Source organism: Toxoplasma gondii, chromosome VIIa (genome assembly GCF_000006565.2).
Source record: "Toxoplasma gondii ME49 chromosome VIIa, whole genome shotgun sequence".
NCBI lineage: Eukaryota > Apicomplexa > Conoidasida > Eucoccidiorida > Sarcocystidae > Toxoplasma > Toxoplasma gondii.
In genome coordinates this window covers 3,994,018-4,007,981 of record NC_031474.1, presented here as the reverse complement: position 1 = coordinate 4,007,981, position 13,964 = coordinate 3,994,018, and the positions used below count along the sequence as shown (strand labels likewise).

General features: G+C 54.2%; 1 protein-coding gene across 1 annotated transcript; it reads right to left on the bottom strand.

The window, feature by feature from the left end:
• Positions 1-2,421: 2,421 nt before the first annotated feature.
• Positions 2,422-13,900, bottom strand: TGME49_201150 (heavy metal translocating P-type ATPase subfamily protein). Its single transcript, XM_018779161.1, has 14 exons — positions 13,534-13,900; positions 12,811-13,066; positions 10,938-12,109; positions 9,173-10,642; positions 8,608-8,930; positions 8,127-8,326; positions 7,569-7,709; positions 6,841-7,446; positions 6,003-6,487; positions 5,758-5,827; positions 5,054-5,275; positions 4,805-4,946; positions 4,270-4,482; positions 2,422-3,684 (listed from the first exon to the last, which is right to left on the bottom strand). Exons 1-14 carry the CDS (start codon positions 13,789-13,791, stop codon positions 3,345-3,347), a joined length of 5,898 nt encoding a protein of 1,965 aa, XP_018637447.1. The 5' UTR covers positions 13,792-13,900; the 3' UTR covers positions 2,422-3,344.
• Positions 13,901-13,964: the final 64 nt, after the last annotated feature.

The following is a 13,964-nucleotide window of genomic DNA, read 5'->3' as shown; positions in this document are numbered from 1 at the left end:
GGCGGAAAAAAGGGAAAAATGCTTGTCGGTCCGAACTCTCTGCCTCTCGTGCTCCTGCATGCGCAAAGACGAACTCGCGTCCATTCGCCCTCGCGAGTGTGCCAATGACATCTTTCAGCCTATCCCAGAGAACCCCCGGATTCTAGATGGGGCTCTGTCCCTTCAGAGGTGTAGTACATCAAAGCTCACTCTTCCCCTCTCCCACGAAGACGCGAATTTGGACTCGCTTTGTCTATGTCGTTCGTGTTTCTGTTTGTCCGAGGTCGGACGGCGGCACACATCATCTTGTGCGACGACGGGGACATTCCTATCTTCGTCTGCTTTCCCCTCTTTGCGTATGTCTTCGCTTGTTCTTACCGCGAGTTCGATACTTCTTGCCCGATGCTTCCTCTCGTACCACGAGAGGGGGCGAACTGCGGCAGTCTCTCTGATAACCGAACGGCACGAACAGCGCATGTTGAGTAATCGAACGAGACAAGACAAAAGCGCGTAGAGGTGAAAACTGAGTGAATATATTCGTACAGCAGGTATACACATGTTGGGTTCTCGAAGATAAGCTGGATATAATCATGCTTAATGCACTTAACATGGTCATGAAAAGCACAGTAGAACTTGGAGCCGGGAAACAGACGCCGTTAAGATGTAAACCAGGAGTGCAACTCGTAGTATGTAGTCCCCAGAAAAAGCGTGTCAGTAGCCCGGAGAAACAGAGAAGAATAAAGATGTACAGGCAAAGACACAGAACGATGAAAGGTGGAAAGCAGGAGAGTCAGCGCCTCCGAAACTGTCACCCGAGAGCGACAGAGGACGCGATCAGGACGCAGGCGACACCAGCGTTGACCATAGCAAGAGAGACAAGGGGGTACAAAGAGGGACGGAGAAGAGAAAGACATACGGACACACAGAAATCCAGACACGCAACGGGGGAGGACGAAATAGAGGGAAAGTACACGTGCTTGTGCTTGAGACAGACACACACCGGTGCTACCCGAAATCATTCGTTGCAGCTGCTATGCTCCCTGCTGTTTTTGTTCACTATCTCGCACTTCTTTTCCATTGTTTTGTTCTCGCTCTCTTGTGTATCTTCGTATCCTGTAGCTATTTTTAACTGGTTGTGATTGTGAGGAGTGCGGAACTACGACGCGACTCGCGGAGGGAACCCCTGTTTCCTGAGATATGTTCCCACCTGAAAAATTAGAAGAGCGAACTAGAGGATGGACGCTTCCTTGCTTCAACATGCAGAGCGTATGGCATCAAATGTTTTCATGTATGCATTTGCCTATATATATATATATATATATATATATATGGGTAGTCGTGATTGCACGATGCAGATCTTAGTTGCGTCTTTCCTATTGCAGATAGACATGCACTGACTTTTTTTCTGATTGCTTACACCACCACCCCAATGGACTGCTTATGACAGCTAAAAGTGTTGGATGTCAATATCCTACGACATTGTTATTCCACTACGCGGCCGATGTACATTGTGACCAAGTATAGATGGCCATCCTTTGCCCTGAAAAGGTGTGTGGAGCTCTGAGCTCTACAGTAGAGTGTCCCTACCGCGCGATAGGCATGCGCGGAAAGCTCATATTCCTTCTTTCATGCACTGCCTTTCATGTGCCTCTTCCTAGACGCATAGTCTGTATCGATTTCCTAATTGTGTCTATGGAGAAGCCCCAAAAGACAAGGACACACATGGGGCAGTTGTAGCGATAGTTTCTAGAAATCACTCGTCGTAAACCCTTTCAAGGAACATCTCGCTATCAGCCTTTCTTCTCTTTACCTGCAAACGGGTCTTGGCGGACGCGGTGTTTTACTTCTTTGCATTGTTTGTCGTCCTTCATAACAGCCTACTCACAACTCAAAGAGCCACTCTTTTTGTCGGAGACTTTGCTTCGACATAGGAACTTGCTAAGCGGGCGTACATCTGATTGGTTGCCCGCAAAGAGTCTCGTGTCGCGAGATTTTACAGCACAGACATACAAACGGAAATATGCATGAGTGAATGCATCTGCCTCCTTTGCGTCCTGTTCTGTGCTTTTGCGTGCGTCTACAGCATCAGCTGCAGCCGTACTGTGAGGTGAGCAGCACTCGCCTGCACATAAACATAAATATGAGCGTGCAGACCTGAACGATGAACAGAGAGCTGTACAAAACGCTTTAGTTCCTGAAAGAGCCCACAATGATAGTATCTGCTGTTCTTTGTTTCTTCCCTCATTGACGGCATCCGGGTGAATTGTTTTTCGACTCTAAAGAAGCAGTGTCTGGTTGGTCTGCTAAGGAAAGAACACTGGTAGACTTTGTGACCGTCTGTGTCGTCTAATTATCGTGCCGCCCTTGCCTCGAGCAAGTTCCTCCCGAGAAGGTTGTGTACGTCTGTCTCCCTTTGTGTGTTATCTGCGTGTACTTTTGCCAGCCGAACAAAAGGGTTAAGGAATGCTTAGTGGCTGAAAAACAGAGGATCAGCCGCAAAGACTGTGGCGGGTAAATATCGCGTCTCCTCACGATCTAGAAATGTAAGCACGGTGAGCGGATTTGGCAGTTCATTCCCTTTCCGGTCAAAAACAACAGAAAGCGTGACACAAAACGCAAATCACAAGCGTGCAGTGGTCGAGCCAAAAAGAAGTCAAAAATCAGCGGCTCTCCTCCGCTGCTGGCGCGCGAGGTGGAAACAAAGATCACCACCACCATCCCGCTCACATTGAAAAACCAAATGTGTCAGCAAAGACACGAATACAAGCACGTGCAGATACACACACGCAGCTAATACAGATACACATGCAGCTTTGCACATAACTATACATACATATACATATATATATATATATATATGTAGACATAGGCATTTGAAAAGCATAGCTGAAAAACGGAAAAGATGCAAAACTCCCTCTCTTGCTCTCTGTTTCCCGTGCACACACGTGAGAAACAGAGTGTGTCTGAAGCCACGGTGTGAATCCTGCTTCAAAACCGTGATTCGATTACCGACCGTGTTGAGTAAAGTAAACCAATTAAACGCATGCAGGCCTCCTCTGCCAGACTGTTCATTTCGCCCGCACGTATGCGCACACACTCACATGCAGAAATAGCTATACACGCGCATGTCAGTGGTGTAAGTCGTTGCATACGCAAACCCGTACCGAGGACGCAAACGTCTCCGAGATGGCAGGCACCAAACCACCTAAATGTCTCCATGTGCGCAGTGTACCGCAACATGAAACCCAAATACGTTAAGCCATTAGAGGCACAGCCAGTGTAGTTGCAGTGATGGGCGCGTTTGCACTTCTTGACTTGGCTACGCAGGGGCGTCCTTCTTGAATAGAACAACCTTGTATCTGCAGTTAAGCGTCTGCGTGTTCTCGACTGACAAGCGGATGCATGCAATCTTGGGTTCTGAGAGAGGCGAAATCTGCTGCAAGCCCCAATCGTGTTCTGGTTCCTGAGCACAGTGTCGCCGGGTTTGTGTCGCCCGCTGCGGAGTCGGCAGCAGCCGCACACAGAAAAGAATCCCTGGGCGGATGGGCGCCGGCAGGGTAGACGCGACGGCCTCGGGACCCCGAAAACCAAGAGTGGATAGAGGAGAAGACTGGGCGAGGCAGAGACGAGGAAGTAGCCGAGAGGAAACGGCAATGCGAAGAAGACGAGGAAGACGATCGAGGAAGAAGAGACGGCCGGAAGCGCCTGAACGTAAACACAGAGAGCGAAACCGCAATCGGCGCAGACTGGGAATGGGACGCAACGCACGAAGAACAGAGGGGTAACACGCGAGAAAAAGAACGAGGTGAAACCGGGTCCGTCTGGTGAGAGAAAAGGAAAACGAAGAACTCCTTCGAAAGAAAGGATGCTCCCAGCAGAGCTTGGGTGGCCGAAGGGCTGGACAACGATCGCGAAAGGACGGCACACTGACGAGAGAGTCAAGCAGAAAAAAGACGAATCCTAGACCGCGTTGCTACGCAGGCTGCAGAGATAGGCTTGGTTTGCTTTAAACGAGTATGCCAAGGGGTGTCCTTTTGTCACCTCACAGTAAAGAATGCAATCAATAGAGACAGACGTCACCGGAACCTTTCTCGACGCCTTGGACAACTTGCCGGTACCGGAGTCCCGACGATAACGGATGTCGCTCAAAAGCCGTGCAGAGAGAAGAAAGCGATAGACAACAAACAGAAGAGAGAATGGGAGGAGATGGGAAGCCGTACAAAGAAGGTGGGACACCACGACAACACGGACTAGAAAACCCACAGCTGTTTATAGTTAAAATATGCTGACCTCAACATGAGCGCATTGGAGATGACAAGCACTGAACTGAGAGCCATCATTGCGCCTGCTAGAGTGGGAGGGACGAAGACTTTGAATTTGTAGAAAGCTCCAGCAGCGAGAGGGATGCCAGCAGCGTTAAAGATACATGCCCACAAGATGCTCAAGCGAATGGTGAAGAGGACCGCTCGAGAGAGCTCGAGAAACGCGACGATATCTGAGATCCTGGGATGACATCGCATACAGACACACGAAAGAGAGTAAGGAGCCTGCGTCTCGATCCCTATATATGTGAATAACAGCACACACAACGAGTCGAAAATGCGAACGATGTGCAGCTGTCTGACGACTACCCAAAAGTCCAGCGCATTCAGATTGACAGCACTCGAGGCCCCGCGTCCCGTCACCTCCACATCTCATCCCATCTCCGTTTGTTCATCCGTTATCGCTTTCGCCCCTCTTATTTACACAACGTTACACCACGAAGAGTGTCAAACTACCATGATTCTCTCTTTATACATATAGATAGATGGATGCATGTTTTTACCTGGACTTGAGAATGACGACGTCCGCCGCTGTGAGGGCAAGATCTGCCCCTGCCCCAAGAGCCATGGACAGATCAGCATGCGCGAGAGCTGGTGCATCGTTGAGGCCATCCCCAGCCATGCCAACGGGCCGGGGTGTTTGCCCTGTGGCACACAAAAAGACGATCTCACAAGAAACACGTAGGGTGGAATGCAAAGCGCGACAGTACTGAAGGCACTCGCAGAGACATCTTACGCTTCCTCGGGCGTACCTTCATCCGCTTTTCGGAGCTTCTCGAGGACCGCCACCTTGGTCGAGGGCAGAGCCTCAGCGACAACGCGAGAGCGTGAAAGACCCACCTCGTCCGCTGTCGCCAGGGCCGTGCGAATGCTGTCGCCAGTGCACATCCACAGTTCGAGTCCGAAGCGAGACTGTAGGAGAGAAACTACTTCTCGGCTTTCCGGCTTAACGGCATCTCGTAGCGCGACTGCACCTGAAGGGCGAGGAGCGACCGCAGTGACGGAAGAGAGAGAGGAAAGGCGGTTGAGGCAGCTGGAGAGAAGACGTGGAGCATGCACAACGGAAGGAAAAAACACAGAGAACCCCACTGGCCTGTCACCAGAAACGCCGCTTACGGCCCCAGGCGTCACTGTGGTCCGAAACTCGGTCACTGTGTCTCTTTACAAAAAGGCAAAAGACGAAAGGTGGGAACTGGCAGAGAGATTTCAGCACAGAGAGCAGGCGGCAAGACGCACGTCGAAGGACCCAAACACGCGTCAGGGCAGAGAAAGAAGAACTGCCGCTCTCGGTCACCGTCGCTTGCGTTCCCGCTCCTGTATCTCACATAATCGGAGTTATGCCCACCCTCCTAGGTGCTCTCCTGTCTGGTGAGTCGGTTTCACCGACACCATTCTGGACCGCAGAGCATTAGGACAGAGAAGCGTTTCCACCCTTTGTCTTTCTGAATTCTCTTACCTAGGCAGACTTGGTTAACCACCACGAGTGAGACAGTCGCTCCAAGGCGCTGTTGGCTTTCTGCCCATGCCTGCGAGGAAAGGCCAAGTTCCACAGGACCACCAGAAGGACGGCAATACTGTGAATGCACAATGGTTAGTCTATGCTTCGACGACAGCTGCTTTGTTTGGACAAGGTCTGAGCGCAGTTCGCCGTCGCCTGTGACACACTTTGACCCTCCATATACCCCCTTACTCCGACCGTACCTTCAACGCTGAAAAGTCAGGTGTCATTTTCGCCACCGCGGGAGAGTCGAGACACCCACAGTTGAAGCCTCCCAGCCGACAGCGACAGGGTTTGCATGTGCATGCAGGATTTGTGCATTCGCCCGCGTCTTCACCCTCGATGTCTCCTCGTCTGTTGCCCACGGCTGCTGTTGTCCCTCTGTGCTTCCCCTTCTCTCCCTCCCCCGTAATCTCCTCTCTTGTATCTCTCCGTTGGGTGCCGGAGCAACAACCCATTTGAGGAGCTGCCTGCGAGGCGGGAGTCGAGGAAGGAGAGGCACCATCGGAAGCGCCGGAGGCCGCCGGAGCACCAACAGAGGAACAGTCAAACGAACGGAGTGGAGCTCGGCTGGACTCGGCATTCGTCAGGGAGGTGACTTCAACAGCGAGGTCTCTGCCTATCTGACACGAAATGCCTCGCCCAGGGAGAGCCTTGAACGAGGAGGGGCTGGCGAGGGGAGGGAGGTCTACGAAGCAGAAACAAACCCACTGAAAGGTAAGTGAAAAAGTCGTCTAGACACAAAAAGACAGCCGATGGACGGAAGGAAAACAGAGCGACGGGAGGGGCAACTCTATGGAAACCTAACCCAGGCAAAAGCACGAAGTTTTCGTGCGAGAAAACCCGGGTCTGTCTTGATTTTGTGGTCACCGAGAGGCTAGCGAGCATTCTTGTCGAAATCCCAGGAGACCACAAAGGATGCGGCAGAGAGCCTCTGGTGTGTCTGCTTCGCCATACTGTGGCACACACAATACAGTTGGAAACCCAGGGGGACCGCGCTATACTTCTCTCTTTTCGACGTTTTCAGAGAACATCGCTCACCCTTCCAAGACCGAACGAAGTCCATCAGCGAAGCGGCAACCGGATGCTCGCTGTTTCTTTCTGCCACACCTAATATCCACACGAACGCGGAGAGCATCTCCTGAAACGAGGAGACAGAATAGCTCTGCATCGACGTGGTGGATGCATTCGCCGAAGAAGTCTGCTCTGTCGCATGCAGAGACATTTCCTCTTTCTCAGTCGGAGGCGACGTAGACGCCAGCCTGTGCCCTCGTGCGACGCCAGCCGTCGTCTCAGAAGCGTCTTCCGTGGAGTCCCGAGAGAGCTTTGAAACGTCCCCGCTCCTTGAAGCGATGCCGCCCTCTGGTAGCGCACGGCTGCTCAGGTCCCTCACACTCAGCCCCAGCGTAGAAGCTGAAGGGAACAGCGAAGAGGGTGAATCTGCGTTCCGGTCTACCGCAACGCATAAGTCCTCGCAACCTCCCCGAGAAGAGGAGGAAAAGGAAGAAGAGGAAGGAGAGGGGGAGGAGAGACGAGGAGCGAGAGACGAGGGGGACAGCACTGAGCGCCAATCTGGAACGTTTGAAAGGGCGGCAATGTGAGCGAACGAAGAGCTGAGGAGAACGACTTCTTGCACTTCGAAGACGCCTGAAAATGATATGGTTCATCGCAGGAAACCAAGGGAAGGTCTGGCAAAGAGGGAACACGGGGAGTATATCTCCGTTGGCCGTCTGTGCCTATAGAACAACGCCTCAAGTCTATCGCCTCACCACTGGTGACTGTTCCCGTTTTGTCGAGAACAAGCGCCTTCAGCTTGGTCGCGAATTCAAAGGCTTGTCCACTTTTGACAAGAATGCCCAGACGCGCAGCCACGCCGGTGCCCACCATCAGTGCCGTCGGCGCGGCGAGACCTACGCAGCACAAACAGACGACGCACAAGAGAAACATGCAGTCCAACCAGTGCCCGCTGTACGTTTCCTCACTACGCAGCGAGAGGAGATCCGACACTCGCGTTCACTGCGACCGCTGTTGGCTCCAGACAATGGACATCGGCCACGCAGGACGGCGAGGAAAGAGAAAAAACAAGGCGGAGCAGAATGCAAGGAAAAGAAGAACTCGCCGAGAGGGACAGGACAAGGCAATGTGTGCCGGGAGGCCCAAACATGTGCGTCGGCGGAGGAAAGGCAAAAACGCGTGGAAGAAAGGGGAGAACTCGTCGGGCCGCAGCAAGCTGAAACAAATTGTGAGGAGACCGCGGAACCTGCGAAAGTCCGGAACAGGTGGTGCTCGAACACGGCATCCCTCATACGGCATCCCTCTCGGCCTACCTAGGGCACATGGACAAGCAATAGACAGGACGCCAATGCCAAACTGCAGCGCGAAGAGAATTCGTGAAGCAACGGGAAAGGCTTCAAGAGTTTCGTCGTCGAAATGTGAGAGGGAAGGAGTGACGATGCCTCCAAAGAGGAGGACCAGCCACACGACGACTGTAACGGCGGATATGAGGAGGACGCCGGGAACGAAATACCTGAGAATGTGAACAGACGGTCAAAGGTCGAGACGAGTCAAACATGTGTTGTTTGCGATGCTTCGCGTCACGCTCCTCATGACATCTCCCGGGCGAGCATGCGCTTCCTCGTTCGCATTTCTCCTTCCCTCTTTCTACCAAGTACCACGAAAAAACGCATATGCATGCTCCTTGTTTCTCTCTGTGCACATCCTTTGCCGCCATACGTGACTCCTTCTTCAGCCTCGCGAACATTAGAAGGGCCAGACGTCTCGCCCGCTCATCCTCGTCTACCTCCGTACCCGGCAACGCGGTCAATGAACTCCTGCGTCTTCGTCTTCGTCCCCTGCGCTTCTTTCACGAGCTGAAAGATCTGCCCCAGAACACTCGCAGTCCCGAGCTTCTGGACACGAACCAGAAGCAAAGAAGCTCCCTCTGGTCCTGCTCTCGTCGCGTCTTCTCCCCGCTCCGCTACTGGACCGACGCCTGGTGCCGGAGACGAAGGGCGACGCGCCGCGCCGTGACCGCCAACGACCATGGAGCCGCCTAGAACGGTGTCCCCCTTCATTTTGGAGACAGGCATGCTCTCGCCTGTCAGCAACGCCTCGCTGAGGAGAGACTCCTCCTGAAGAAGGACAAACGTTCATGGAACGTCACCCCAAAAGCAACGCACCACACTCTGATGGCCGGTGTGGCAGACGCCAACAGGAAGGAATGTATGCCCATCCAACCGCGGGTACCCACATCACGGCAAGTCCACATAACCATATGCATATATATATATATATATATATGTATATATATGAATGTATTCACAGAAACATCTGTGTTTGAACAGGTCGTGTGTACATTATTCCGTGTCTGTACCTCATTGATCTTTTCTCCATCAGCTGGAACGGTGGCGCCCGGCGGCACTCGAACCACGTCGCCTAGTTGGAGAAGTTCAACAGGTATGATTTCGTCAAAGTATTCTGCCGCTGATCTTTGGGCGCTGCACTGTCGCGCTCCCCCTTGGCGATCCGCGGCGTCTTGCCAACTCGCAGCCTTCTCCGAGGTGACGCTGTCTCTGCCCACGCCATCTCCGCTGCTCCGTTGATTCGGGTGGGGCCCCAGTGCCCCGATTTGGTCTCGCTCTGTCTCCTCGGTGGTCGCCGCTTCTTCTCTACGATGGAGGTCCAGCTGCAGCTTCGCAGCTTCTTCTCCCGTCCTGGGCGCCTTCTCGCAGTGGGTTGTGGAGCCATTTCGTGAGGCCCGAAAGGAAGACAACTGTTTCCGGACCACCATGGCAAACTCCGGCTGAGCCGCAGACAGTTCGTCCAGCGCGACAAGCGCGCGTCTCTTCGCCTTTCCTTCCAAAAGTTTTCCGAGAAGCAGGACGCAAATGAGCACAGCAGACACTTCGAAAAACGTGGGTGGATCCATGGGTTCGGCGTTTTCGAACGGCGAATCGGAGGGAGCAGACAAACTCGTCTCAGAAGAGACAGATGCAGCCGATCGTGGGTTCCTGCTCGACAGGGGTGTCGGCTCGGACGAGGGGACTGAAGAACGGGGAGGAAGCCCCCTCGGTGACAACGAAGAAAATGGAGTGTCCAGCTTCGAAGCGCCGACCGACAGGTCTGGTTCTCGCCCCGAAAACGCGTAGAGTTCCGCGAACTCTTCTCCAGTCAGAAGGAGTGAAGCACTCGACTGCGGGTCTGTTCCTTGGCCTTTACTCGCAGGTGCCGGTCGCATGCGAAGGCCCGTCGCTTCGTTGCGGAACTCATCGGAGACAGCAGCGAGGTAACGGGGAAAGGGGAAGAAGTGGCGCAAAGGAGAGGGCAAACTCGGGGGTACGACATTCCACTTCACTTCATCTCGCTGTGACAGACCGACCTCGCGAACCGAGTCAACAGGCCCTTTCCGTGCTCCCCCCATTCCTTCTTCTTCCGTCACGCGCTCGAAAACAGACGGAGAAGCTTTCAGTGCAGCGCCACGGACAGCAGCAGCCGGCGAGGGCGAAGACACCCACGGAGGGGAATCTGGTTCGGGAGAGGAGGCGGAAAGGAAGGGAGGCCCAGGATTCAAGGACGAGAGCGCCGAATCGGCAGTGAACGAGGCTACCTCGTCTCCGCGGGGCACCGCGACAGAGACGTAGATCGTAAAGAGAACAGCGATAAACGAATACAGAAACGCGATGTTTGTCGCCAGGGAGACCAAAACGTTCATGTCCGCAATCCGGTGGCGTGTCGCCTCATACGCAGCGCGGTGGAAGCGCCAGCCCGGTCCGTACATGACAGCTGTCGCCAGGAGTAGGACGAAAAGCAGGCGCAGCGAGATCCCAGGGATAAGTCGAAGGTTCTGCAGGCAAACATTTACCTCAATGAGGACCCTAAACTTTGAACCGTAGAAAGCCCCTGCGACGCCCTTGCAAAGAACCTACTTTACCTGCGGACACTCCTTTTGTTTTACGTAAACCTAATCAAGCGAAACAAGACACTTGCTATGGAATGGAATATGTTCCAGAAGAAATAGGTTTCTGTTCAGCCTACGCGATGCCCCACCTCCACCCAGCTGAGAGCGAAAGTTCCAGGTGACGCCCGCTGGCTGCGTCACCCTCCCGTCTCCCTCTCCTTTCCCTCGGTCTCCCGCTTACCATCCATTTGGGGAAGGCGTCCACGGGGATGACCATCATCATCGCGAATATGATGATGGACGGCAGGAGCGCAGAGACGAACTGTCTGAACAGTACGCTTTCTACTTTCGCCGCCTGCTGGAGGTCGCCGAATTTCTGTTTGGCTGTCGCGTCCCACTCGACATTCCACCCGGCCTCGCGGGCTCGCTCGAGAATCTCCCGCGCCCCAACTTGGTCGGGGAAGTAGGTCACCTTGATCCCCGGGAGAGAGAGCTGAAGCTCGCGTCGCTCCACACTCAATTCGTAGGGAGCTCGAGGAGCGGTGGAAGCGAGGGGAGCCGGGTGGCAGGTCGCGCGCGACAGAATAGCGGCACCAGGCTGACCTGTGCATGCCGCGCTTCGCAGCGAAGAAACGAAAACCTGCGTCCTGCGTCTTGCACGCTCCGGCGCGCCGCCGTCGGGCGCCGCAGTGACGGAGGCAACACCTGACTGCTTCTCTAACCAACTGACGAAGGCGGCTACGCGCTCCGAAGTGTCAGAGGAACACGACGGGTCCGAAGACAACGAAGTCGAGGAGGGACACTGTGTCAGAGACACTGCGCGCGCGCAAGAAGCCTGGCGCGGGAAGGACGACACCCCATGGGTCTCGGTCTGTGTTGAGGCAGAGTGAAGGAGAGGCTGCGTGTGGGTGCTGAGAAGCGAGGAAGAGGCAAGCGACGCGTCGCGTGGAGACGGAGAGAACGTTTGCAAGTCTGGACGACGCGGACAAGACAACATCCCGCGAGAAGGAAGCGGAGGGAGAAGACACAGGTGCAGTGTCGCTGCCTGGGGGGCGCATGTGGCAGCAGCAGACAAGGAGCCAAGCCGCTGTGTCTCCCGATCTCTCCTGTCCCCTCCCGCGACCGCGTCTCCGTGAGCGCCGGACGGCGGGGCCTGATTCGGTGGCCAAGTAGACGCCGTGGCGGGGTGATCACGGAGGCGGTCGAGAGTGACACTTGCGCGGTAGCCCAAATCTTCTATTTGGCGGCGAATCTCCTCGACTGTCACAGTAGGTGACGGGAACGAAGGGTCGCACGACGCTCGATATTCAACCGTCGCTGAGTCTAGGATCAGATTGACGGTGATCGACGTCACACCAGGCAGCTTCTGAACGTGTTTTTCGATGTGTCTCGCGCAAGACGCGCAGGACATCCCTGGAAAAAGAAAAAAGGTCTCACAGACTCGTTCGCATGCAAACGACCCTCAATCACACCGCTCGTCAAGGGAAACATGTGCCACAGTTTCATCTCGGTCGGGGCAGAGGAATCGGTTGAACACGTTTAGTGGTGAATCCTAAAGTATTGAGCTGGCGGTTCGATTCAAAATCCACGGCACACTGCTTTAGCTGGAGAGACGGACGCCGATGTGAGCTGCGTGGACCGCGTACCCCGGGACGGGGAAGCACGCAGAAAGCGACGCCCATTCCTCGTCAGTTCACACGAACACGATCGGACGGGAAGCCCGAACGGAGCTAAACATGCTCTCGAGAAGCTGCAGCTGACCTAGCCGCCTTCAAGAACGGACCTACAGACGCATTTACAGCAGCACATTCATGCTGGCGTGTGCGCACCTACACACATTTATTTTTTTCTAGATGTAAAGGCTTCGTGTCTCAGCTGCGAATGAAAAATAACTGGAGGGCATGCAGACGCGGCATCGAGGAGCAAACCGCGGTGAAGTCGAACCAGCTAGCAAGGATGGAGTCACTTTGCCTCTGATCCTCGGAGTGCAGCGGCACCTCCATTCAGCTTTGTGCTCCCTTGTTACTGAAGACGATTCGGACAGGAACGACTGGTCACGATCAGCAGGAGTACCTGAGCTGAGTTGAAAACGTCTGGTGACAGGTTTGTCTCACCTTCGACCTGGAGTTCGGCATAGTGGAGCTGCGCCGTGGAACGCGCTTCTTGGCCTCCGTACGTGGCATCTGCGCCGCGCTGCACTGGCATGGCCGTCTCGTCCGCTGCGGCGCAAGACGAGGGAGAGGCCGAAACATCCGCCGACGTCGCAGACGACGAAGAGTTGTTGGTTGGGGCAGCTTCGTTCACGAGCGACACGTCTAGTCCGAGACTTTCGATCACGGCGGCAATCTGCGCTTGCGTTACGATACCGCGCTGAAAGGGAAGAGACAAAAAGGAAGGGAAACGGCGAGTGACACCAGAAAGAACATGCGAGAAGCAACGAATACGCGTCATACGAGACATCGAGAAGAAAGGCACGGGGAGAGACACACGCAAATAAGAGGCATCAACCGGAAACAAAAAAGAGAGACAACACACCCAGTGTGCCACGGTTTTCAGAGACCGTACCACTTGCTCGTGGTTGCCAGGGCGTCTAGGCAGGAATGCATGTTGGGAGTGGCAAATCGAAGAGACAAAGCGCGTCCACAGCACCTTACAGATGCGTTCGCATACACGTATACATATTGATTTATTTCTACAGCTGTCTTTACCCTGCTGCACATCGTTGCACGGTAATGATACGCCGGTGTCTGTGCGACTGTCCCTACGAATATAAATATGCAGAGCCGAAGTTTCTTTCGGGTGCTGGGACATTTGACGTTCAGCTTTCAATGCCTTACTGCAGCAGAGGGTCTTCGACAGCAGGCACCCGAAGTGGAAACTTTGACGCGTCCCGCCCGAACATCGACATCAACGGCGAGAATCTCGGACGTGAAGGTTTGTTTCACTTTGCTTTCGATATTCCTGGCGCAATTCCCGCACCGCATTCCTCCTACTCTGAATTCCCATACGTTGAAGGGAGGAGACTGGGGACTAGATGCGGCGGGGAAAGGGACACACGCAGAAGTCGAGGGTTCTCCTGTCGGGGGCTCATCCATTTTTATTTGTTCCGGAGAACGAGGTACGGGGACAAGCTGAAACTACCGAGACTGCGGCATGAAAATCGGTTTCTTGAAGCTTCGGAGTGCGGAATTTTCTGGAGTGAGATGAAATTCATGGGGGAGGACAAGCAGTTGACGACAAGAGTCTCTACTTGGAAACTTTGCTAGAC

Excerpts from the sequence above, each read along its gene's own strand:
- TGME49_201150 (XM_018779161.1), bottom strand. The coding sequence starts at position 13,791 with ATGGATGAGCCCCCGACAGGAGAACCCTCGACTTCTGCGTGTGTCCCT. Across the intron at positions 8,327-8,607 it reads TTCATTGACCGCGTTGCCGG|GTATTTCGTTCCCGGCGTCC; the intron begins GTACGGAGGTAG and ends TCACATTCTCAG. Across the intron at positions 4,947-5,053 it reads GCTCCGAAAAGCGGATGAAG|GGCAAACACCCCGGCCCGTT; the intron begins GTACGCCCGAGG and ends TGTGTGCCACAG.